The 26826-nt window shown below is 37.2% G+C and overlaps 1 protein-coding gene across 1 annotated transcript; it reads left to right on the top strand.

The window, feature by feature from the left end:
* The first annotated feature begins 36 nt into the window (after window positions 1-36).
* FANCB (FA complementation group B) lies at window positions 37-25891 on the top strand. Its single transcript, XM_040468314.1, has 9 exons — window positions 37-166; window positions 8258-9268; window positions 10984-11136; window positions 12355-12447; window positions 18240-18368; window positions 22124-22290; window positions 22856-23322; window positions 23441-23678; window positions 24195-25891. The coding sequence occupies exons 2-9, from the start codon at window positions 8342-8344 to the stop codon at window positions 24607-24609; spliced, it is 2589 nt and encodes an 862-aa protein (XP_040324248.1). The 5' UTR covers window positions 37-166; window positions 8258-8341; the 3' UTR covers window positions 24610-25891.
* The last annotated feature ends 935 nt before the right edge of the window (window positions 25892-26826 follow it).

The following is a 26826-nucleotide window of genomic DNA, read 5'->3' as shown; positions in this document are numbered from 1 at the left end:
GCTCCGCAGGCTCCGCGCGCCCCGCCTCCTCTGCTCTCGACGCAGCCTCCGGCCCCGACCTCCCAGGATGCAGCGCGCGGGCGGGAGGTTTGGAGCCGAGGGACGCTGCGCCCGCCTGGGGCGTCGGGAACGTGGCGCCTGTCGGACTCAGGACGCGCGGGCTCAGGTATGGCAGGCGCGTCGTCCCACACCTTCCCCTGGCCTTCGCGGGGCCGGGCGGCAGAGCTGGGTTGGCCCCCCCTTGTGCCCTCTTTGCGGAGTAAGGGGATGGAAACGAGCTTGCCGGGGCCTATGGCCGTCATTCTGTGGAATGATGACTAGATTTTAAGTGCTTGCCGTATTGGATTTTTTCGCTTCAAGCTTTCTTCACCCCGCCGCATCTTTCCCACTTGGAGTGTGAGAAATTTATCACGGATTATGTTTTTGAAACCTTTAAACTAGAGCAGTTATAGAAAGTTAAAAGATGTAAAGCACCTTACAGTTTATTAAGCTAGTTCTCAACCGGGGGCAGTTTTATCTCCTAGGAGACATTTGGCAGTGTCTGGAGACAGTTTTGGTTGTAATAATGGGGCAGGGACCAGCTACTGGCCATCTAGTGGGTATTGCTAAATAGCCTGCAATGCATAGGGCAGCCCTTACGGCAGTTACCCAGGGCAAAATGACCTTAAGGGCCAAACTTGAGAAAGATTTAGGTTTATAGGGCCCTGGAACAATTTTATGGTTGTCGGCCAAAAAAATGGAAAAGAAATCGTTTTGTGTTCGATAACGCTGCCTTTTTTTTTTTTCAACGTTTATTTATTTTTGGGACAGAGAGAGACAGAGCATGAACGGGGGAGGGGCAGAGAGAGAGGGAGACACAGAATCGGAAACAGGCTCCAGGCTCTGAGCCGTCAGCCCAGAGCCCGACACGGGGCTCGAACTCACGGACCGCGAGATCGTGACCTGGCTGAAGTCGGACGCTTAACCGACTGTGCCACCCAGGCGCCCCTAACGCTGCCTTTTTTAAAAAACTGAAAGATCCTGAAAACTACAAAGAAATGCCCCCATATTTCCACCATCTATAGTCAACCACGATATCCAGCCTTTTTTTTTTTTTTTTTTTTAGTGTGTTAAAAATGTGTTTGGGGAAAAATGGACACCTTGTTTAAAAATTAGTTGAATACCTTGTTTAAAAATAACATTTCAGCTCTAGCTACAGCCCCCCTCTGGCTCCACTCCCCTACCCTGATACCTATCTCCTCCAGAATAAACAGTCGTTGGAATTTGGCATGAATCTTTACAGAATCTTTGCTTTTTACATTTTGGACCAGGCTGCCTGGGTTTGAATCCTGGCTCTGTTACTTCCTATTTGGAGGTCTTTGAGAAGGTCCTTAAATTCCATGCCTCCGCTTCCCCATCTGTAGAAGGGGATTATATTGCCTGTAGTATAAGGATGTAGGGAGGAATAAGTCCAAACTGCTTAGAGTAGCACTTGGCACAGAGAAGCACTCCAGGAATGTAGCAATTGTAAGTAAACAAAAAAAAAAAAAAACCAATAATGTTTTATGTGTTTTGATTTAGATAAATAATGTACTCAAGTATATATACATTTTTCTGTAGCTTAATTTTTTTCATTTAGTTTTTGAAATCTAGCCAGGGCGGTATATGTAGATCTGATTCATTCCTGTTAACTATAGTATGATATTCCATCTGTATGTATTCATTACCCTATTGATGGTCATGGAAGTTTTTACTTTTTTTTCTTAATACAGGTAACAGCACAGTGAACATTCTAGAGCAATATCTTTGTGCATTATTATGTAGGATTATTTCTCTGGGTTCATGTCTACAAATGAAATTGATGGATGTATGTATTTCAGGTGACTGACAAATTGCCTTCCAAAGTCATCTCTCCCTTTAAGAACTCATAATTATCTCCTAACTAAACTGATGGCTTTGCCTCCATTCTTACCTTTCACCATCGTCAGCACTGTCACCAAGATCTTTATAATTCAGAAGTGTAGTTCCGTGATTTCTGTTTTTGAAACCTTTCAGTGGATTATCATTGCTTAGAGAAAGTTAGAAGTAATGACATAGAAAATCTTTAACTTAGTCTTTCCTAATCCTCTTAGTGGATCACCATTCCCCCACTTTCACCTACATTTCAGATGCACTAATGTGTTTTGGAAAAGGGAAAATGGAGCTTGGTTCTGGGTAGGCTCCAACAAATGATTTCTAGTTAGAGAGGTAGGAAAACGTACTAACAGCAGACCTATTCTGTAGCCAAGTTGATTTACTTGGGTAAATGTTCTATACGTTGGGAAAAGTACATCTATCGGTATTATGCTTATAAAATTATGTTTAATATTAGGTGAAATTTTTAGTGGGGTGTCTTAATTCTACCTTTTTTTTTTCAAAGATACTTTCTGTTGGTCATACTTGATACAGTTTCTCAGAGACATTTTTAGATTTTATCTGCAGATAATATGCTCTTTTAAGATCTTCCTCAACCAGACAGGTAGTTTATTTAAAGAGTTCTGAAATTTATGACACCCAGAAGAATTTATTAGCATTTAAAAATAACATTGTTTATTTGATAGGAGGCTGGGAGGGAAGAGTGGATGAGGGCGATAATTTATTGCCAATCTACTATATTTCTGTTAGTGTGTATTATTTCCCTAGTATACTCATCTGTTTTCATTTTATGTACCAAATATACATAGTCAACTTTGATATATGGTAATACAGAACAGGAAACGCTCAAATTAATTGTGTAGTATTTTATAAATAATCTGGCCCCCCCCCCCCCACTGCTCCCATTAGCTACAGTGGGAGATAAAACTTAACTGGTTTTACCCTGTTTTTTTTTCTCTTGTAAGGGTGTAAGACACCACAGTGTAAGCCATTATTGTAAGGGTAAGTAAGTAAAAATTCAGATGACCTAGAGACTGGAATAGTAAGCCTGGTGCCCTGATAATCAGGGTTTGATTAATCAGAGCTTGTTCATACTGGTTTTAGAACTTCTAAGTTGAATCTTATTTTCAGTTGTTTCCAGATTATTTCTTTTAAAAATTTTTTTTAAAGTTTATTTATTTTGAGAGAGAGAGAACATAAGTCAGGTAGGGGCAGAGAGAAGGAGAGACAGAATCCCAGCTAGGACCCACACTGTCAGCACAGAGCCTGATACAGGGCTCAAACTCACAAACTGAGATCATGACCTGAGCCGAGATTAAGTTGGACACTTAACCGACTGAGCCACCCAGGCGCCCCTGGTTCCAGATTATTTCTTTGTAAAAAAATAAATTACCATTTATTCCATAGACTTAAAGGTTTGTTTTATGAACATATGCTAAGAACTTTTAAACAGATGTTGCATTGGTATAAATTAAAATAGATGTACATAGGTATGTGAATTCAATAAGTCTTGAAGATGATAGAAAGTTTGAGAAAAAAATTTATCTTCATAAGTAAATATATTAATAACTTCTAATTTTTAACTCTTAAGGTGATCCATTTTAAATAACTTAAAGTGTGCGTGCTTTTGCAGTAGTATTTAAAAATAGAGACATTTCATGTTACAGTCATTTAAATCTATTTGAATCCGAATCCATGAGAATAAGTTTTCTTTTTGCCAAGAGCTCATGCTAAAAGCCTGTTGGATTAGGATTATAACTGGGCTTTGAATGCCATGATAAACTTTATAGCAATGGTTTGCAACCTTTATCTCAACATCATTCATATGTTCAATACACAATGTTTAGCATCTATCTTTCCAGGTAGTAACTTAAGGATCATAGATCTATTGAGAAAGGGGGAGAAGGTACATGCAAGGTTTTTGAGTTAGGGGACAGTTACCAGATCAAGTTTGTGTTTTTGGACAATAACTGAAGTAGCATAAATAAATTAATACATTGGAGGGGAAGAGAGACTAGAGTAAGGAAGACCAATTTAAGAAGATTTTACCTCAGCCTCAGTGAGAGATGAAAGCCTGAACTACCATAGTGGCAATTGGAACAGAGTTGGAAGATAGTGGTTTCTAGGTTAAGGAACTTGGTGATAACATTAAAAGAACAGAATGTAAGGGGTCTGATTTTCTTAAGTCATAACTTTATTAAGATGCAACAATACATACTCTAAAGTTAGGAAAGGGGGAGAGTCTGCTGACTATTTAGTAGTCAGATTCTCCTTCTGTCACACTTGGATATTGGTGAACCAGAGCACTGTGTTGATTAAACATTAGTTGTGATACTTAATACTAAAATAACAAATGTAGTACGTTTGATGGAGTCACTGAGTTCCTGAAGTCTCTATCCTCATTTGGCATAATTCTTTTTTCTTTCTTTTGTTCAGCTTGATTGCTTCCCATTACTTTCTTCTAGATTACTAATTCGTTCCTCTGCTTCTTCCAGCCTACTGTTCATTCTATCAAGCATGTTTCTAATTTCCTTTATTGAGCCCTTTTTCTCTGTTATGTTATTACTTATCTCTGTGTTAAGGGTCTCACTCATGTCTTCCAAATTCCTTTTCTGTGTAGAAGTTACTTTTGGTTATTTTTAGTATGATTAAGAAAAGTGAAAAACCTTTCATGTAAGTAGGTAGTAAAAGACAAGTTCTTAGATCTTTATCTCAGATTATATCGTATTAATGCTAAAAAATATATATATATATCATTTAATGCTTGAAAAAAGGAAACTTTTTTTAGAAATCTAAGAGACCTGACATGTCTGTGGGAAATTTTAAATCAATTATTACTCATATATTTTGTTGTAATACAATATTTATTTCTTTAAACTAAAAGATAGTTTCATAAGTAAAAGCCACACCTTTGATTTACCTACTTAGCTTCTTTACTGAGACAGCTGAAACTACTTTGTAATATTACTGTCCCAGATCTTTGTGTTAGTTGCCTAACAACAAACCAGTAAGCCAGTGACTTCTGCTAGTTTGTATTATGATACAGTATCTCCAGTTACTTCAAGTAATAGGTTTCATGAAATTCTCAAAAACAGTATCATCAACTTAAACAATTACCATGGAGCTATGTATTTATCTGTTACTATATGACAAATTATTCCCAAACTTAGCTTAAAACAGCAAACATTATCTCAAAGTTCCTGAGGATCAAGAATTTGGGAGCAGCATAGCTTGGTTGATCCTTCTGGCTCAGAATCTCTCCAAGGGTCTGAATCATCTCAAGGAGCTGCAAGATCTGATCCCAAGAAGGCTCACTCACATGGCCATTGGCCAAAGGCTGAGGCCTTGCTAACTGTTGGCAGGAAGCATAGTCCCTTGCTGTATGCACCTCTCCACGAGGATGCCTGAGTGTCTTAATAATATGGCAGGTGGCTTTCCTCATTGCAGGTGATCCAAGGGGCAGGTCAACGAGGAAGCCACAGTGCTCTCTGACCCAGTCTTGGAAGTCTCAAATTGTCCCTTCTGCCATATTCTCGTGGCTAAGAGTGAGTCATAATGACCAGCCCTCACTGAGGGAGAGGAGAATTAAGTGCCACTTCTTAATGGAAGGGATTTCAAAGAACTTATGAACATTGTTTAAAACTACAACCAATGATGTATTTGGAAATTCGACAATAAGCTATGGCATCTCCAATTTGAAAGTAGTTGCTGACTAATTTAGTCTGTTTTAATAGAATTGCCTCTAAATTAAAGTTATTTCTATAAAATGCTGCCTTAAGTTAAATTTTTAGATGGTTCAGTGATACTTTTTTTTCTATTTGAACTCTTGGTAGATTTTTATAATAAAAGAACAAGACCTAAGCCTTTGGAGTTTCTCATTCAACAGAGGAGAACATTATTGCTTAATTGCATATGACCTAGTTTTATATCTGAAATGGTTGAATTTCCTGGTGTAAATGATCTGCAAGTAGAAAAGAAAGAGTATGAGTTAGAGTTATTTATAGTGGAGAGGGACCTTTCAGCGTTCCAAAACTGTTAGTATGCGACTGTTCTGATGTTTCCAAGGTTAGGTACTATAGAAACCAGAGCTGGCCATGATGGTGATGATAATGATAATGGTAGCAGCTAACCTTTATTGAGCACTTTCCATGTGCCAGGCTCTATTTTAAGTGGGTTATATTAGTTAATTTAATACCTTGTGAGGTAGTACTGTTACTACACCCTATCTATCATATGTGGATACCAGGCACAAGGGATTAAGTAACTTGCCCAAAGTCATGCATCTAGTAAAAGGCTGGCCAGGCCCACCATTCACATGGTTGTCTAGGCTCTGCAGCGATGTACAATTCATAGCATATGCTGAGCATTTGGTAGCTGTTAAAGAAGTGAGTCTGCATATATAGCCACTGAGTAAAGATCAACGTCTTTCTCTTACATGCTGTGATCTGTGTAGGGGGTGTTCCTTTGTTGTTGTAATTTTTTCTGCAGTTAGATTTGGCATGTTTTCTTTTTCTAACTTTATTTTTATTATTTTATTATTATTGACATGTTATATGTTTTAGGTGTACAGAGTATTGATTCAACAATTCTATACATTATTCAGTGCTCACCATTATAAGTGTAGTCATCATACAATGTTATTTCAGTATTATTGACTATATTCCCTAGACTGTACTTTTCATTTCCGTGACTTATTTATAAGTTAGTACCTCTCATTCCCCTTCCTCTATTTTGCCCGTTTCCCAATGACATCCCCTCTGGCAACCACCAGTTCTCTGTATTTAAAGAGTCATGTTTTTGTTTGTTCATTTTATTTTTTAGATTCCATGTATAAGTTGAATCCTACAACATATATCTTTCTCTGTCTGACTTATTCTACTTCATATAATATCCTCTAGGTCTCAGGTATCCATCGATAAATGAATGCATAAAGAGGATATGGGATGTGTGTGTGTGTGTGTGTATAAAACATATAGATAGATAGATAGATAGATACCTATAAATGGAATATTACTCAGCCATAAAAAAAGAATGAGATCTTGCCATTTGTGACACCATGTGTGTTCCTTTGTTCTTAATCTACTTTGCTAATTATCTCAAGTTGCCTTACTTATAACCAGTGTTCAGAGTACGGGGGATGCATGCCAGGACAGTGTAGTAGTTAAAAGTGTAGGCTCAGCAGTCAGAAGCCCCTCTTCTGAATCTAGTGTCATTGCCAATTAATTTTGTAACCTTGGAAAGTTTTCTGACCTTTGTTTCTCAGTTGAAAGATGTGATGATAAGAATACTTTAAGAGAATAGTTGTAGGCATTAAATGAAGTTACGTTTTGTATCTGGCATGTAAACCTGAATAACTGATAGCTATTATTTAATTCTTATGTTTATTATAATGTTACTAATCCTCTAGTTTTTTCTACTTGGAATAGGAATAGTGACTTCCTTAAGGTCAAAGCTGCACTGTTTTTGCAAAGTAAGATTTAAAATTTATTTCTATTACTCTTATGGTGAATTTTTTTAAAACCGTGGTATGCTGTCTCCTCTTTTTCTTTCTGGGCTTTTCATTTTTACTATAGAGTCTGTATGAGCTCCTGTTTCAGGGAAGCAGGACCCCAAGTGCCTGGGCTGTGGTACCAGTTTAATTTGAATCATTGACTCATTGAATTGTCATTGTAGAGAGGCTAAGGCTGAGAGGAAAAACCCAGGTTTGAGTCCACAGGGTAGAAAATGGGGGAAAAAAGAAAATGGGGAAACCAGATTAGGTTGGTAAGTTTGAAAGAGAGACAAAAGTGGAACCCTTAAGAAATTCCCTGAGCCAGAAAGAATGTCTTCAGGCACTTTCAATAGACCACCTACAGATTCTTTTTTTTTTTTTTATTTAAAAAAATTTTTTTTTTCAACGTTTATTTATTTTTGGAACAGAGAGAGACAGAGCATGAACGGGGGAGGGGCAGAGAGAGAGGGAGACACAGAATCGGAAACAGGCTCCAGGCTCCGAGCCATCAGCCCAGAGCCTGACGCGGGGCTCGAACTCACGGACCGCGAGATCGTGACCTGGCTGAAGTCGGACGCTTAACCGACTGCGCCACCCAGGCGCCCCTAGACCACCTACAGATTCTAATAGATGCTGTTAATACATTCAGTTATCTTTTGTGATGTGGTTATTTGCATCGTTTGCAAACTGTGTTTTTTTTAACGTACAGAGATAATATTTGGGATGGGGCTTTTTGATAAGCATAATGTTGTTAAGATAGCATAAAAATCTTAAAAATATTCATAAAATTTGTAGTTATCTATGTGATATTTCTCTAACATGTTTTCTTTTCAACTGTCTACTTGATGGTAGTTTTCCTCATTACATTTTTAGGCTTAAAAGCATCAACTGGAATCAATTTGCATTCGAAAATTGGACCAACACGAAGACTTGATATTGTGGAATGACTAGAAAACAATGTCATCTAACGAACAAGAAAGTCTCTTGTGTTATAATGGGGAAGTCCTTATTTTTCGATTGTCTAAAGGAGATGTTGCAGGTAAAGGGCCTGCAGAAATACCCATATTACAAGTCAGGAGAATGGTATTTGACAGAGGAGCAAGAGCCTTTATTCAGAAGTCCACTGGATTCTTTATGCTAAAGGAAAAAAACTCTCATTTAAAAATTGTGTGTTGCAACTGTGTGTCAGATTTCAGAATTGGAATTAATCTTCCTTATGTTATGATACAGTGCAATAAAAAGAACACTTTCAGATATGTTCTTCTGTTTCTTCACAGTACCAATAAATTTGAAAAACGTTTGAGTTTTAGACTAAGCCATGAGTTGAAGGATGGTGTAAGGGTCCTTAGTGGCCCTTTAGTTTTATGGAAACGTGCAGAAAAATTCTACCTTATCTCTTCTCTAAACCGCAAAGTTATGACTGTGTCTGTTAATTTTTCCTCTGTTCAGTGGGCAGGGGAGATTGAAAATCTAGGTATGGTGTTATTAGGACCACAGGCATGTTTTTTATCTGAGGAAGGATGCACCCAAAAGCTTTCAAAATCGGATTATGCAATTTGGAAGACCACATTTTGTGTATACTCTCTTGAAAATGAAGAAGTCATAAGTGATGCATACATTATCCCTCCTGCTTATAGCAGTGTGGTAACTTGTGTGCATGTCTGTGCAACTGAGAATGTCAACAACCAGTTAAGAATGTCTCTGATTGCCCTTACTCGAAAGAATCAGCTGATTTCATTTCAAAATGGGACGCCAAAAAGCGTGTGCCAGCTTCCCTTTGGAGATCCTTGTGCAGTTCAGCTTATGGACTCAGGTGGAGGAGAGCTTTTCATCGTATCCTTTAAATCCAATGACATTTGTGCTGTTTGGAAAAAGAACTTTCAGGTATAGTACTTAATTTCATAATCGTTCAATTGGCGTAGTCTTGGATCTGTTAAGTATTTATATGTTTCATAGAGCTTATCCTGAAATCTTATTATCCAAATCAATTATTAGTACTGCACTTAAAATCATGTATGGTGCATCATTCTTATTTCTTAAAGTTTTCCAAATGCTACTTGATGAAGGTTTTGCCTTGCTGTTTTGAGTCATAGAACCTTTGAGTTGTTTGGAAGGATATAGATATATAGCTACAATTATTGCATATTTATTTGTCTTTTAATATAACTATTTCTAGTTTTTATTAATATGACAATTAGATGGGCATTTTTCTAAGTTTAGTTATTTGAGAGAGTGAGTGGGGGAGGGGCAGAGAAAGAGAATCCCAAGCAGGCTCCCATGCTCTCAGCACAGAGCCTGATGTGGGGCTCAAGCTCACGGACCATGAGATCATGACCTGAGCAGAAATCAAGAGTCACATGCTTAACCGACTGAGCCACCCAAGGCACTCTGAGAGAATTTTCTTTTATCGGCTATTGGAAAACTTAAAAGTGTATATATGCCTTGCATTGCCACTCCTATATTTCTTTTGGCAGCACTATTCTAGAGCTGTAGGTTGTAAATGTGTGTGTGCAAGCATGAGTATATAGCTCTATGGTATTTGCATGTTGAGCACATTCTTATTACTCTCTTCATATAGTTAAGTGCACTTCGTGATACTCATGGTGAGGGTGGGAGGAAGGGAAGATATGGGTATACGAATAAGCTTCCTCCCTACATAAGTGAAAAATCACAGCTTTGGAAATTAGCCTTATGTGGGGCAGACTGATGCATGGTTATATAGATTGAAGTCTTATAGTCTTACTCTAATACATGCCACCCTCTGTCATCTAGATGATGTATCTGCACTGATGCCAGGATTCTGAGTGGGAGTTTTAGCTTTTCTGCCTGAGGAATAAGGGGTATCTGATCCCTATGCTATTAGTTTCTGGGGGGCCGCTCTGGAAGCTTTAAGCTTTAGAGACCTTTATGGAGTTGTCTTGTGTTTTAAACTTTGGGTCTCATGATTTGGTATAAACTGATCACAACTTTCCAGTGGGCTGGGATGGTTCTAGGTGCCCCACTATTAGGATCCATCCCCTTTTGTGTCCCTAATAGCGGCTATGTTCTCCACCAAGGTTTAGGGTATTAAGTTCATCTTGACTCTTAAAAGTTAGTCTGCTTTGAGAGCTTTTGAGTGTTTACCACTACCGTCTAGTTACCTAATGCAATTGAATTCCTTGTGTAATTGGTCAGATCACAAATACATACCTGCTAAGGCTTATGAGAATGAGGGTCATCGTTGAACATGTTGGAGAAAGAATCTTCACTAGAGTTATTCATGAGAAATGTTACAATTTCCAAAATTGTCATGAGAAGTGTTCAAATTTATAAATTATAATAAAATTTTAATGTAGACATCAGGAACATGACAGACCCTGGACAAACATTGATAAAATATTAAATTTAAGTACCTTGGTATTTATAAAATTGTTGTTTAACTTCCTATGTTTTCTGATCCCCCAATATCTTTAGTTTTTAGTGTTGACACTACCATTTTCATTACTTGTTTATAAGATTGAAGATGACACATTACACCTACATGCAACAAAAGGATTTAGTTTATTTCACATCTGATTTTTTTTCTTTCTCTATTCCTTCTCTATTCCACTCTCTTTCAGGTTGCTGCTAAGTGGGAAAAAATTAGCTCAGTACTGATAGATGACTTCATAGGAGCTGGAACTGAACAAGTACTGTTACTTTTTCAGGACTCCTTGAATTCAGATTGCCTGAGTTCATTTACAGTAACAGATCTTGGCAACATAAACTATTCAGTAAGTTATGTGTACTTTTTATATATTACTTTAAGAACGATTTTTGAACATTGGAGCACTTTAAAGCTTTTGACCTAGCATTTAAATATTTGTAATTTCATACAGTAAACTCTTTGAACTTTAAAAATACATTGACTTTTTAAAATTATATATTGAATCTCCTTTCAATAAATGTTACACGAATTGACTATACTTTTTAAAAATATTTATTTATTTTGAGAGTGAGAGAGAGCGTGCATGCACATGAGCAAGTGGGGAAGGGGCAGAGAGAGGGAGAGAAAGAATCCCAAGCAGGCTCCACACTGTCAGGGTAGCACCAGATGCAGGGCTAGATGCCACAACCATGAGATCATGACCTGAGCCAAAATCAAGAGTCAGACCCTTGGGTCACCTGGGTGGCTCAGTTGGTTGAGTGTCTGTCAGGTCATGATCTTGCAGTTTGTGGGTTCAAGCCCCACATCAGGCTCTGTGCTGACAGCTTGGAGTCTGGAACCTGCTTAGGATTCTGTCTCCCTCTCTCTCTGCCCCTCCTGCACTTGCTCTCTTGCTCTCTCTCTCTCTTTCTCAAAAATAAATAAACATTAAAAAAAAAGCAGTTGAACCCTTAACCGACTAAGCCACTCAGGTGCCCCCAAATTGACTATACTTTTGATATAAATTTGAAATATAGTATATCTGGTGTTCACTCACGTGATAGTAATACTGTAAGTTGCCTTTATTGTTGCTTCTGAAAATTCACATTTTATACTGATAAACATGATAACATTGGATTAATTAAGGAATAAAAATGAAACTGCTCTATTAAAAGAAGTAACACTTCATAATATCTTAAGATCTTGGGCAAAAGTGAAATAATACCCCTGAAGTTTCAGACCTATATGAAATATCTGGAAAAAAAAATCCGAGTCTTGTTTTTTTTTTCTTAATAAAATGAGGACAATTCCTATTTTCTCTAGTTGTGGGATTTTATAAAAAATCTAGTAAGCTGATACTTTTTGAAGCAGTATACAAGTGTTAGGTCAGTGGTAGTAGTAATAATAGTCATTTTTTTCTAGTTACAAGAAATGATGGGGAAATACATATTTTTTTTGTCTCATGTAAGAGTGTGTAACATGGAAAACTGCCCTTTGGATAAACTTTGTGTTCTGTTAATCCTATGAATTTTCAATTTATTTCAAAATTTCAGTTTTAGAGTATTTTTTTTTGTTTGTTTCTTAGAGTGAAACATTGGATTGCAATGAAGATGACTTATTTGAAGACAAAGAAGGGAATCATTCTTTGGTGGTTCCACCTCTGGAAAGAAGATTGAAAGTTGGTGTCTGTTTGCTTTTTGTTTTTACTTTTTTTCAACGTTTATTTATTTTTGGGACAGAGAGAGACAGAGCATGAACAGGGGAGGGGCAGAGAGAGGGAGACATAGAATCGGAAACAGGCTCCAGGCTCTGAGCCATCAGCCCAGAGCCTGACACGGGGCTCGAACTCACAGACCGTGAGATCGTGACCTGGCTGAAGCCGGACGCTTAACCGACTGCGCCACCCAGGCGCCCCTGTTTTTACTTTTTTGAGTTAGTGATATTCTAAATGAAGGAAAGAACATTGAGAGAAAGGATCTCAATGTATAAGCAACTCAGTGATTGGGAAAAAATGGTATTTCAAAGGATCTTTACCTTTTTAGTACCTGTGTAAAAACTATTATGGCATTACTTATAAATGTATTATCTAAAAATGATACCTTTTTGTAGTAAGACTAAATTTAATAAGACTTATAAAACATTTGAAGCTCACTTTTGAAAACACATTCTTTCTGGTCTTAAGGATCAGCATGCCATAGTATCTCTTTTAAAAGAGAAGCAAATATGATGAATCATAACATGTACCAAACATGAACAGTTTACCCTCAAATTTTCCCTACAAAGCTCTCTAAGGGAGTTTTTGTTTTTTTCCAAATATATGAAGGTAATGCGTAGTCCTTATAAAATACTCAGACCGTTCAAAGAAATATTAAGAAGAAACTAATAATCACCTATGATTCGGCTACTGAGATATAACCAATTTTAACACTTTGCCATGTATATTCTTGTAGATTTTTTAAGTGAATATTTGTAAATTTAAATAGAAATTTGATATGATGCATGTTCTTTTGTAACCTGCCTTTTTTCATTCATAAAAATTTTTAAATACTCAGAAAAGTTCAAAGAATAGTACTGTAGTTATCTCTAGTCCTCACGTGGATGTTAACTATTGGTACTTTAAAAACAATTCTGTTTGCCTCATCTGTGCTTTTGTGTACATATGCACGTATGTATCTACAGTTTTGCATAACCATTTAAAGCTTGCAAATATTGTAATACTTCACTCTTACATATTTTAGCAGGAATTGCCTAAAAAATAAGGACATACTTGTATGTAGCCATACCATACTATTGTTACAGTTAGAAAATTAGTAATAATCTTTTAATCTTATTTACTATTCTCTCTGTATTCAGATGTCTCTAAGTGCCTCAGAAATGTTTTTTATATATGCTTATCTCAGGGTCTGGTCAAAGTTTACACTTGCAGTTGATTATTATATGTCTTTGTCTTTTTATCTAGAATAATGCCCCTCCCCGCTTTTTTACAATGAGACTAATGAGGAGGCGAGGCCAGTTGTCCGTCTTTTTGGATTTATCTGTTTCCTTGTGTTGTCATTTTACTTTTTTCTCTGTCCCTGGCAAACTTCTTTCGTAAAGGGCCATATAGTAAATATTTGTACTTTGCAGGCTCTTCAAAACATTTTTGTAATATTTTAATAATGTGAATTTACTAAATGCTTATTGAACACATATTAGATATGCATGTTGGCAATAAACAATAAAATATCATAGTGGACATGGAACCAAAAAGGAAAAGATTGATTACATTAAACCTTTTGTGCCCTGGGGGCACCTGGGTCGCCCAGTAGGTTAAGCAGCTGACTTCTCAGGTCATAATCTCGCAGTTCATGAGTTCAGGCCCCACATCCGGCTCTGTGCTGACAGTTCAGAGCCTGGAGCCTACTTCAGATTCTGTCTCCCTCTCTCTCTGCCCCTCCCCCACTCATGCTCTGTGTCTGTCTTTCTCTCTCAAAAACATAAACATTTAAAAAGTTAAAAAAAAAACCTTTTGTGCTCTGAACAAAATAAAATATATAAAAAGACAAATTATGTAAATAGTTATTGTAACAAGCGATGAAGGATTAATTTCCTTGGGACGTTTGGATGGCTCAGTCACTTGAGCATCTGACTCTTAATTTTGGCTCAGGTCATGATCCTAGGGTCATGGGCTCGAGCCCTGTGTCTGGCTCTGCACTAAGTGTGGAGCCTGCTTAAGATTCTCTCTCTCCTTCTGCCCTCGCCCCCTCCCTCTCTCTGTCTCTTAAAAAAATGATTAATTTCCTTAATATGAATATGCATTCAGAAACAGTATTGCTGAGAATGTAAAGTGGCTCAACCTCCTCAGAAGGAAAGTTGTTACAGCTCTTAAAATGTGGACAGGACTTTTCTTCTTACTCTCGCCACTTTACTTCTAGAAATCTGTCCTAAGGATATACTTGTACAGTAAACAAAGATGATTTTATAGGAATGTTTATATAGTATTTATAGACAACAAAATTCAGTCTAAATATCCATCATTAGGAGTTTGGCAAATCAGTTATCATATACCTGAACTATGGAATACCATGAAGCTATCAAGAAGAATAAGGTAGATCTTTATACTGAGTTAGAAATGATGCCAAAATAATTTAATTTATGAAAGCATGACTTTTAGAAATTCCACCTCTGGTAATGTGTCACCTACTTTATTTGGACCAACTCTTCTGATAAAACCAAGTTAAAATCATAATTTAAATATGTCTTTAAAATCTCCCTAAAAGCTTCAGAGAGGTGAAAATATAAATTATCAGGCCAAGCTCTAAAGGCTGGAACCCAGAGAGAACCCAGAGAACACTGATACTGCTTTTGCCCTGGGAGCATTTGTGTTTAACCTAAAGCAGTAGTACCCTAGGCAACTGGCAGAAACAAACACAAAGTCCTCTCTCAAAACACACATTTATCCACGGCCTCTTATAAATCTCACAAGTAATTTTTCAAAGAAAATGAGCCACCCACAGAATAACTAAGCACCTAAACAAGGCATGAGCAACTGTTCACTGAAAATGACCAAATAGCATTTCTATGAACTAAAAAATACATTGAAATAAAAATGTCTCATCAGATGAGTTTAACAGCTGACTCAAAGAGATACAGAGCAAAGAAGCAAACCAAACTATGTTACAAAAATTATTCAGAAGATAGCACAGAGTCGTTGGAGGAAAATATTAAAAAAAACACGGAGGCAAGAACATATGAAAGTGAATAAGATGTAGTTGCATGTCCATTTTATTTCAAGTATCCACACGTTATTACTAGCTCTCAATTTGGATAAAAACATTTCCAAGTGTTGGAAGGCCTTTTAGAGATTAACAAGTCTTCCTTCCCCCTCCCCCATTTTATATATGAGGAAGCAAATAGCCAGAAAGGTTAAGTGACAGGCAGAACTTGAACCAGTGTCCGTTTCACCGTTCTTTCCCTTATAAAATTTGTTTTCCAACCGAACGGTTGGAAGGAAACAAGTTGGAGGGGAAACAAGGAGACCAGGACCTTGGAGAAACTTGTGCATGTGTACAGGAATGTTCACAGCATCACTGTTTGTAATAGCCTATGCCTGGATATAATCCAGATGTCCATCAGCAGAAGGATGGAGAAGTGAGCTGGTATGGTCACATGATGCAGTACTGCAGAGCAATGAAAGTCTACAACTACTAGTGACAAATGGGATGACTCTAAAACCTGGTACATACAGAATGATTCCATTCATAAAAGGTGTCAAAGCAAAACACACAAAAAGCTAAAAATACTCTTTAGGAGTTACGGTGATGGTAAAATTATGTAGACAAACAAGGAAGTTACCTTAAGAGGCCAGGGTAGTGTTGCCTCCGTTGGAAAAAGAGGAGTTGGTGACTAGGGAGGGTCCACGGGCAGCCAACTGTGTATGGTTATTTGGGTGTTGCCTTCATGATTAGTTTGTAAAGTGTTTTCTGTATTCACTCTTCTCCATGTATAAGAGAAATCGCAATAAAAACAAAAAAGCAAGGTCTGGTGTCTTGTAGCGCCCTATGCGCCTGTATTTGGTTTGGGGTGGATTTTACTTCCTTAGAGTGAGGAGAAAGAGAGCATTCCTTAACATAAGCATGGAAAGGTTCTAGAAAGATAAACAATATGTTGGCTGTACAAATGGGATTGAGGGTCTAGAAAGGGAAGTTGAAATGTATTTTTATGCTGTTTAAATGTGCTACCATGTGGTTATTTTTATAGTTTTATAATAGTACCTCACAACATAGAATATTTGAATAATCTAATGATTCAGTATTTAGTCCTGGAGTTGGGGGCGGTGCATATTGAAAGTAGGGAAGAGAGAACACAGGTAACTTTTGAGGGTACCTTCATTGTCAGTCTGCCTACATATTCCTCTCTTCTACTCCCTGCCCCTCCAGCATTCTCCAGTTAGACTCTCCCCCTCTGACGTGTCCAGCTCCCTCTCCGTAAGTGACAAATTACTCAGGGAGTGAGTGATACAGTGTGAATAATGTGGAGCCCACAGAAATAGGTCAACAGATGGTTTTTAAATAATAGCTAGATACTTTACCTACTTTGTGCAGTGAGGTAAGATATAATTCAGTCTTTACTTTCTAACTTCTGTTCACCAATAAAAAGTTAGGGAATTTACCTGACTTTAACTGTAATTTGAAAGAAAGGAATTTAAAAACAGGATGCGTTTTGTTTTCCAGTATAGAAAAACATGTTACATTAAAAGCTGGATGAATACTTCAATAGTCTCAGGGGGCGCCTGGGTGGCGCAGTCGGTTAAGCGTCTGACTTCAGCCAGGTCACGATCTCGCGGTCCGGGAGTTCGAGCCCCGCGTCAGGCTCTGGGCTGATGGCTCGGAGCCTGGAGCCTGTTTCCGATTCTGTGTCTCCCTCTCTCTCTGCCCCTCCCCCGTTCATGCTCTGTCTCTCTCTGTCCCAAAAATAAATAAAAACGTTGAAAAAAAATTAAAAAAAAATACTTCAATAGTCTCAGGTATCCATCTGAAATGAAATAGCTTCTGTAAGTTCAAAGACATGACTTTAAATTTTCAGTAGCAAAATATATTTCGTGAATGTTCCATCTTTAGTAGTGAAATCTATTTATCTGGTATAAAAAAAAGGAATGGATTGCTCTTTGCCCAGTCTTCGTTTTCTGTAGTTAAGAGTTGACCCCAGCACTGAGTTTATTAGCACAAAATTAAACTTGTAACAGTTTGGGGGCTATGTGTTATCTTTAAAATTTGCTATAGGGGCACCTGAGTGGCTCAGTCAGTTGAGCGTCTGATTCTCGATTTTGGCTCAGTTCATGATCCCAGTGTCATGGGATCAAGCCCTGCATTGGGCTCTGTGCTGAGCGAGGAGCCTGCTTAGGGTTCTCTCTCCATCTGCCCCTCTTCCCAGCTTGTATGCCTGTGCTGTCTCTCTCTCTCTCTCTCTCTCTCTCTCTCTTTCTCTCTCTCAAATAATAAATAAATTTGCTATAGATGTTATATTAAACAGGATTTCAAATAGTATCAAATTAAAAGTGACCATTTCTACTCATAATGATGTCTTTGCTTTTTGAAGCCGAAATTATTTCTGCAATGAGAAAAATAGTTTTCTTGTGGGGGATAGGAGTTTGGTAGGCCTTAATTTTTATTCATATGGATTGCACATTCATGTTCGTATTGATTGATTACTTAATTCAGTGGTGAAATGCATGCTAATACATTGGCATTCTCTCAGTTTGATATATAAACTCTGTTGCAGTTACTTGCTCTGTTTTTTCCTTTATAATTACTTAACATTTACAAAGAAAATAGTTTTGCTCTGAGAAGTATTCTCTGCTTTTCTATGGAAAAATGAATTAATAAACGAATTTGGAGAAAGTACTTTATGAATTAATGGTATTGTCAGACTTCATTTGAAATGATGTCTCTGGCAATTATTATTATTTTTTTTTTTTTTGCTACTTTACAGGTTGGATTGGCTTCTATTCAGGAATTAAAGCAGCATCTCTTGCTTAAGGAAAAAATTATTTCAAAATATTGGAAAATTTTAATAAACCTGATTCAAGGGAAAGATGAAAGTACATCAGCTGCAGAGAAGGTAAAATTCATCATGTGACCATTGTATCATTTTATGAATTGAAAATCTACAAGCTATTGGAAGTCATTTTTTTTTTCTTTTTAATTTTTTCCTTTTTTAAAAAATTTAAATTTTAGTTAACATAAAATGTAATATTAGTTTCAGTAGTGGAATTTGGTGATTCATCACTTACATATGACACCCAAGTGTTACAAGTGCCCTCCTTAGTACCCATCACCCATCTAGCCCATCTGCCACCTACCTTCCTCTGTCAACCCATAGTTTGTCCTCTGTCATTAAGAGTCTCCTGTGGTTTATTTCAGTCTCTTCTCTTTCATTCCCCTGCTTCACCTATGTTTATCTGTTTTGGTTCTTAAATTCCACATAGGAGTGAAATCATATGGTATTTGTCTTTCTCTGATTGACGTATTTCGCTTAGCATAATACATTCTAGTTCCACCTACTTCATTGTAAATGGCAAGATTTCATTCTTTTTGATGGCTGAGTAATATTCCATTGTATGTATATGTATGTACATGTGTGTATATATATATGTACATACCTACATACCACATCTTCATTCATCAGTTGATGGACATTTGGGCTCTTTCCATAGTTTGGCTATTGTTGCTAATGCTTCTATAAACATTGGGGTGCGTGTACCCCTTTTGAATCTGTATTTTTGTATCCTTTGGGTAAATACCTAATAGTACAATTGCTGGGGTGTTGGGTAGTTCTGTTTTTAGTTTCTTGAGACAAACCTCCATACTCTTCTCCAGAGTAGCTGCACCAGTTTGCACCAGTTGCACCACCAACGGTGCAGGAGGGTTCCCCTTTCTCTGAATCCTTGCCAACACCTGTTGTTTCTTGTGTTGTTCATGTTAGCTATTCTGACAGATGTGAGGTGGTATCTCACCATGGTTTTGATTTGTATTTTCCTTATGAGTGATGTGGGGCATCTTTTCATGTGTCTGTTACCCATCTGGATGTCTTCTTTGGAAAAGTGTTTATTCATGTCTTCTGCCCGTTTCTTCACTGGATTATTTGTTTTTTGGATGTTGAGTTTGATAAGTTCTTTATGGATTTTGGATACTAACACTTTATCAGATATGTTGTTTGCAAATATCTTCTCCCATTCTGTAGGCTGCCTTTTATATTTGTTGATTGTTTCCTTTTCTGTGCAGAAGCTTTTTATCTTGATGAGGTCCCAATAGTTAATGTTTGCTTTTGTTTCCCTTGTCTCTGGCACCATGTCTAGTAAGTTGTTCTGGCCGAGGTCAAAGAGGTTTGTTTATCCTCTTTGTGTTATCCTCTGGGATTTTGATGGTTTCCTGTCTCACGTTTAGGTTTTTCATCCATTTTGAATTCATTTTTGTGTATGGCATAAGACAGTGGTGCAGTTCCATTCTTCTGCATATTGCCATCCAGTTTTCCTAGCACCATTTGTTGGAGAAACTGTCTTTTTTCCATTAGATATTCTTTCCTGCTTTGTCAAAGATGAGTTGATCATATAGTTGTGGGTCTTGAAGAGTTATTTACATTGGAATATTTGGATATATTGGAAAATTCCACTCAATGGAGGCAAGAAGCAAAGTGGCAGGGATTATAATGCTGGACTTTTGTGACTTAAAAATATTTGATTAAGGAGTCAGTATTTTACCAATTTGCAAATTATTCTTAATCTATGGGATACTAAAATCCCAGTTGTCAGGAGCCTTGGGGAACAAGTCCTTTTGTTTAAAAGATTTAACTATTAAACATTTTTATTTGTGTAGTTTCAATAGAAAACACCCCTAAGTGAATTATATATTTTCTGACTTCTTAAACAGAATATGCTGAGCATTATGTAACCTTTTATTAATGAATACATAATTTCATCATTATTATAATAATCGTTCTTTTCATCTATTGCAGTGTTCATTTCTAAGGCTATTTATTCTTGTAGTTAATGCCCCCAAATTGCTGTGCTTTTTTAGTGTTTATATCTGCTTTTTATAATTTTACTCTCATTTTCTTTATGGTTGACCAGCATAAGAACCTCTTTAGGTTCTTGCAATTACTTATGTCAGTACAGTAGTGTAGAAGGTTACCAAAAACTCCTTCAACTTCATAAAAAATAGTATTTATGAACATTAGTTCCATACAGAGAAAGACAGTGTAGTAAAATTACAAATAAATTAAGAAAAGCTGGACATGGAGAAACTTGATACTACACTTTACTCCCTCAAGTCACCTTAGTGCCTAGCTCGGAATTCCTTCTAAATTGACCAGTCTTGCAGCAGTCTATGCCTTGTGTCTGTATTTCAGTCTTAGCAACATGAGGACTTGGGTCCAAAATATGATTCCATTAATGTAAGAATCATAACAAAAGCACAGCATGTTGCTTTTCTGTATTACTGTTCTAATCTCTTGGGAAAGCTCATGAAAGTCATTGTTAAAAGTCTCCGCCATGTCCCTTTCCCACCTCATACCAGTGATTTTGCTAGTATTAGAAAAGGGGAAGAAATGTTTCAAAATTAATGCACTGAAGTAATTATGTGCAAGGCACCATTTTGGGCTGTTTACATGATTAATTTTAAAAGCAATTCTGGCAGGCAGTAAAAATTACCCCAGGTTTCAGATGAATGGCCTGTCTCAAATCTCACAGCTCCTGGCAAAGGTATCAGATTCCTAGAAACTTGTTCAGCCTACTATAATGTAAGTGTATCTTATTACATATTACATACGTTTTTTCAGTAATTACCACATAGAGGAGCAGTATAGAGTAATGGTTAAAATAGGACATGGGCTCTGGAACCAGTCTACTTTGGTTCAAATCCCAGCTCTGCCACTTGCTAGCTGTGTGACCTTAGCCTCCTATCTTCCTTACCTGGAAAACATACATAATAATACTACCTAACTAAGGTACTGGGGGTTTTGTGAAGGTTAAGCAGATTGAATCCTGAGTAACACTGAGAACAGTGCTGGACACGTAGTAAGCATTCAGTAAGTGTTCTGAATCATTATGATTATTATTTCTCCTCCTCCCACCATTTCTATTGTTGTTATAAATCGATATATGTGTGGAAGTGAGTGAATATGGCCTGGACTTTAAGAGTACAATTTTAGCCATGATTGATCACCAGTCTAAAGATTTTTAATCAGTTTTATTTGTACAAAATTTTACAGTTATCATTTTAGTCTAAGTCACTTTAATAATCTTTGGATTGTTCTCAGCCCACCCAGGACATATATTATCAGGTTATTTTGGACTCCAAGTTTATATCTTTGCTGGCTCTGTGTTGGATACCCCATCTTGTTTCCAGTCAGGCCATGCTTCTTGGTCTCAGTAGATAGTTTATTACATATAGGTTCGATAAATTTTGTTTTAGTGATTTATATATAGCCTATAGTATAAAATTGTATGGTGCAGATGACAGTGTATTTTAAAATATGTAAGCTTTAGGGGCGCCTGCGTGGCGCAGTCGGTTAAGCGTCCGACTTCAGCCAGGTCACGATCTCGCGGTCCGTGAGTTCGAGCCCCGCGTCGGGCTCTGGGCTGATGGCTCAGAGCCTGGAGCCTGTTTCCGATTCTGTGTCTCCCTCTCTCTCTGCCCCTCCCCCGTTCATGCTCTGTCTCTCTCTGTCCCAAAAATAAATAAACGTTGAAAAAAAAAATTAAAAAAAAAATATGTAAGCTTTAAGGCCCGACTGAAAGCTGATTTACGTTATTTTTTTAGTTTTGCCACATTGGTAGTTTTTTTGGTAGTAAGTTATTAAACATGTTTTTCTTTAAGGCACATCTTGTTACTCTTTGTGGTAAAGAAGAAAGCCCTGTCTGCACCTTTGAGGAAAAGATACCAGATGATTTTCAAGATTCAGAACGGCTAATAGAGAAGATATGGTACCGTGTAATAGATGATAGCTTGGTTGTTGGAGTGAAAACGACATCTTCTTTGAAGCTGTAAGTATCATGATAACATTATCTTGATGGTCTAGAATAGCAGTGTCCAACAGAAATATAATGTTAGCCACATAAGGAATTTTAAATGTTCTAATCAGCCATGTTAAAAATGTAAATGGAAACAGGTGAAATAAATTTTCACAATATTGTATCCAAAACATTATCATTGCTGAGGGGCAAACAGTGTTCTATATTAAAAAGTAGAGTTTATTCAGGTTATTTAGGGGAGTATAGAATACAATTTTTCTTCTAAAAGGGGGGGGGGGGGGGAGAAAGCTACCTCAAAAATAAAATCCAGCATTATTTTACTGTTCCTTTCTCCTGAGGAAATTATTTTCCTAAAGTTCAATGTATTTACAGTGTTGTTGGCTTTCCTATTTCAAGAAATGTGCTATTACAGGATCTTTAAAAATGTGTTTGGTTTTTGCACTTAATTTTTTGATAATTTGAAATGATACTTTCTAGGAAAAGAGAGGATATAGTTTTGTTATTGTTTGTGTAGCATTTAATCATCTCTTTGATTCTAAAGAATGAGCTTTTGGACTCAACTCTGGATTTTTTACAGGTCCCTGAATGATGTGACTTTATCACTGGTAATGGATCAAGCTCATAGCTCCAGCTGTCGGCTTATTAAGTGTCACAATAGGGTGATCAAGTTGAGTAGGGATTTTCCCCCAGCATCATGCTCAGTGCCATGTGAAATAGGATCAGAGGCAAAAAGGATCAAGTTGACTATTGATAGTGAGGAAGAGGGAGAGGAAGAGGAAGAAGAAGAGGAGAAGGATGAGGAAAGCTCTGCTGGAGAACAAGCATCTGAGAAAGAGTGTGTGCAAGTCATTACTGCTGTAACACCTTTTTCACCACTTTTAGCATTCACTGATTTCTGTTGCATTGTGCTGCTACAAATTAGGGAGAGGGAAAATGGTAACTCTTCTGAAGATCATTATGTTTGGTGTGGCAGACTTTTCATAAGTCTAGAAGATCTTTCAAGTAAGAAATACCTGCTGACATTTCCAAAGAAGAAACCTATAGGTAATTTTTGTTGGTACTTTTTAATCATATACCTAATTGAATTAGAAAATTTTAAGAACTCTTTCTATTTGATAATGGACAGTTTAATGACAGAGCTTGTGACATGTTTTTCTCATAGAACACGTGGAAGATCTCTTTGCACTTCTCACAGCATTTAACAGAACTTGTTTTCAAATCACATCGCCCACCTATTCTCTGACTTCAATGAAGACGTGGCTACTAGAACACATGAAATGTGAAGTAATCCAAGAATTTCCAGAAATTTGCTTTTGCAAAAGGCCAGGAAGTTTCTATGGGACACTCTTTAACTGGAAACAAAGAACACCATTTGAAGGGATTTTGATAGTCTATTCCAGGTAATGCCCATCAAATTGGAATATGTCCAGAGAAGTTAGTGCATATGTGTGTGGTCCAAGAGTCATCTCCAGAGTAGATATCTGTGTCACTGTGGGACACGTTCAGGTCATTGCCTGGGATAGCATGAATGGACACAGGTGGCCTCATTTAGAAACTGAAGCTTTTAACTTCATGTTTGTTTTTGGCTTTTTTTTTTTTTTAGTCGGTTAGGACCTAATAGTTATTTTAAGATTTCTACTTATCTTTCCCCGACAATGAAATTTTAAAAATAGAATACTGATGTTATTACTCAGAGAAAAAAATGTCATCAGGAAGCAACTGATTAACATTAACGGATTGGTATAGGATATGTATTTTTGATTGCTACAATCTGAATTATATCAAAAGATCACATGCAGGCAGTATTGGTTCTATTCATCAGTAGATGAATATTAAGTGATTATTACAGTAAGTTGTACACGACTGCTTTGTGCTGTCCCGAGTTTTGTAATGTTGTGTTTGTTTTTTTATTTCAGGAATCAAACAGTTTTGTTCCAGTGCCTTCATAATCTCATCGGAGCTCTCCCTAGAAATTGTTTCTTGAAAAAACTAAAATCAGGAAGTGAGGATTTCCTAATTGATCATTTGGCATCATCTTTGGAGAAGGAATTGGTTATCCTTGGTTCTCTTTCTTCTGCCTTAGTTGAGGTTGAAAACAACTTGGTGCAGAGTTGCGAAGCAAGCAAAGAAAAGAGTAGTGGTGTTGTGGCTGCTTTATCAGACAGAAGGGAAAACATCCATCCCTACAGAAAAGAATTTCAGAGAGAAAAGACGCAAACGTTGGGGACGAACCTAAAAGTGAGTGGTGCTCTTTATAGAGAAATGACTTTGAAATTAGCTGAGGTTCAGCTGAGATCAGACCTTGCTGCACAGAAACTGGCTGGTTTATAATTACCATCTCAATTTGATTATATTTTGAAATGTAGTTTCTCTGCCAGGACGTTTTGGTTCCACATTTGTTTTAATTTTACATTCTATGCATCCTTTGCAAAAATAAAGATCAAGGCTTTACCGGCGGTGCACAGAACAGCACGCCTTAGAACAGCAGTTGTCAGCTGGGTTCATTTTGCTTCTCTCCACCCACATCCCCCACCTAGGGATTTGGCTGTGTCTGGAGACGTGGTGTTTTTTTTTTTTGTTTTTTGTTTTTTGTTTTTTTTTGGCTGTGAGAAGTAATTGGAGGTGGGGAGGGTGTGGCAGGGCTGCTATTCGCATCTCGTGGGTGGAGACCAGGGGTGCTGCTAAACACCTTACTCTGCACAGGACAGCTCCCACGGCAAACAGTGACGCTGCCCCAAATGTCAGTAATGCCAAGGATGAGAAATCCTACTTAAAGTTACCACTTAAGTGAAGACTGAAGTGATCTAACAGTATTTTGGTCCAAACCTTTAAAAAAGTAAATGGTCCTTTTATTGTATCCTGTTTAGTAGAACCTAGTGTATAAAAATCCACTTCAAACAGATAAACAAGGTTGTTAGGATTCACAAGTTTCTGTGGAAACTGAAATGGCAGTGTCTAGGTGAGACCATTAAAATGAAAATCTTTGAACCCCTTGTTAATTTAAATTTTATCAGAAAGCTCCTTGGAAATTGTGTAAGTCTATAGAAATATGAAAATTTTAGAGCATTTCTCTGAAAAGCATATTTCTTTCAAAAGGCTAAACATACTTCATACACCACTCTTTAAAAAAACTGAAAATGGCTTTAAGCTGTTTGTAATTCCAACTCCAGGCCAAGGTAAGATACAGAATTGTAACTAAAGTAACTTAAAGAATATGATGCTCCCTTAGGGACTGAGAAATTTCAAAATAAGTGAAAATTCACTGAACAGTTAAAAAGTGATTTTTAAGAGGTCCAGTGAGACATTTCAAAGGGGTAAAGATTCAGCCTATTCTTTTTTTGGGAAAAATAAGAATTCTGGAGTAATGAGAGAATGTCAGGAGAGGGGAAGACACAAAAGGGCATGGGCCAAAAAGAGTGTTTTGGATTCTTTTCTCTCTAAAATGTTAAGTGAGATGGAAGTTTTGATCTCAGTTGAAAGAAACAGATGATGATAGAAAGTGGCATTTCATGCTTGCAGCTCTGAAGTGCTAATTTCCACCATGCCTTCAAAATGCTTGTACCTCATGATCTGGTGACGCAGATGGGTTTAGAAAATATAGGTTATAACTTTCTTGTCTTGGTTTTTATGATTGTCCATATAACATGCTACCTCTCGTTTTAGTAATCCATTACGAGTGGAGATAGAACCCTTCAGCTCTCTTTCAGGATTAATTATGGGAAGTCTGGAAGCATTATGTGTCAGAAGATACATTCAAACTGCCTGTGACATGTTCTGAAAGAACAGCCATGTATAAAATATAGGAACTAAATTGTAAAATGGAGGTTGTCAGAAAGTAAACAATTTAATTATAATAGTTTATTGCTAGGAAAGTTAGGATAATTGAAGAAAAGCATGTTGCTTATTTTTTTTTAATCTATAAAAGGAACCAAAAAGCATTACTCTATATACACCAAAAAACCTCTTTGCAAGTGAGTTTTGTACTCCAGTATATTTTTTCTACTCCCTGCATACAAGAAAAGGCAAAGTTGCAGCAAATGATGCCCTTGCCACTCTCTTATGAGTCACTAGTGTTTGTACCTGTAAGCACATTCTTCTGACCACTGCCCTCTTGAATCTGAGGGTACCCTCAAAAACGCTTCTCCCAAATCCACACTGAAGTGAAAATGAGTTTTGTTTTAGAATGGAGCATGCCAGTTTTCAGACGCCAGACTTTATGTTGTCCTCCTGATCCCTTACCTAAGGAACATGTGCAAGCCAGCTTATGTAGGACCTTTTTCTGTTCGGTGACTAGGTTGAGGGAGGGGGAAGAAAGGTAACATTAATTAACTGCCAACTATATGCCAAACAATAAGCTAGAAACACACATACATACAAATATCCATATCCATACATATGTATGCTTAAATCCTTCACAGCAACCCATAAAGTATAACTATTAGAATTGTCCCCAGTATGAAAAAAATGTTAGGCCAAATTAAGGGTATGCATGCAAACAACTTGATACTATATACCCTTGTTACAAATATCTTCAAAATGAGCAGCTCC

This window comes from Herpailurus yagouaroundi, unplaced genomic scaffold (genome assembly GCF_014898765.1).
Source record: "Herpailurus yagouaroundi ecotype Mexico unplaced genomic scaffold, PumYag 67690, whole genome shotgun sequence".
In the NCBI taxonomy this organism is placed as follows: domain Eukaryota; kingdom Metazoa; phylum Chordata; class Mammalia; order Carnivora; family Felidae; genus Herpailurus; species Herpailurus yagouaroundi.
Note: the sequence above shows the minus strand (reverse complement) of the source record. Positions and strands in the feature narration are given on the sequence as shown.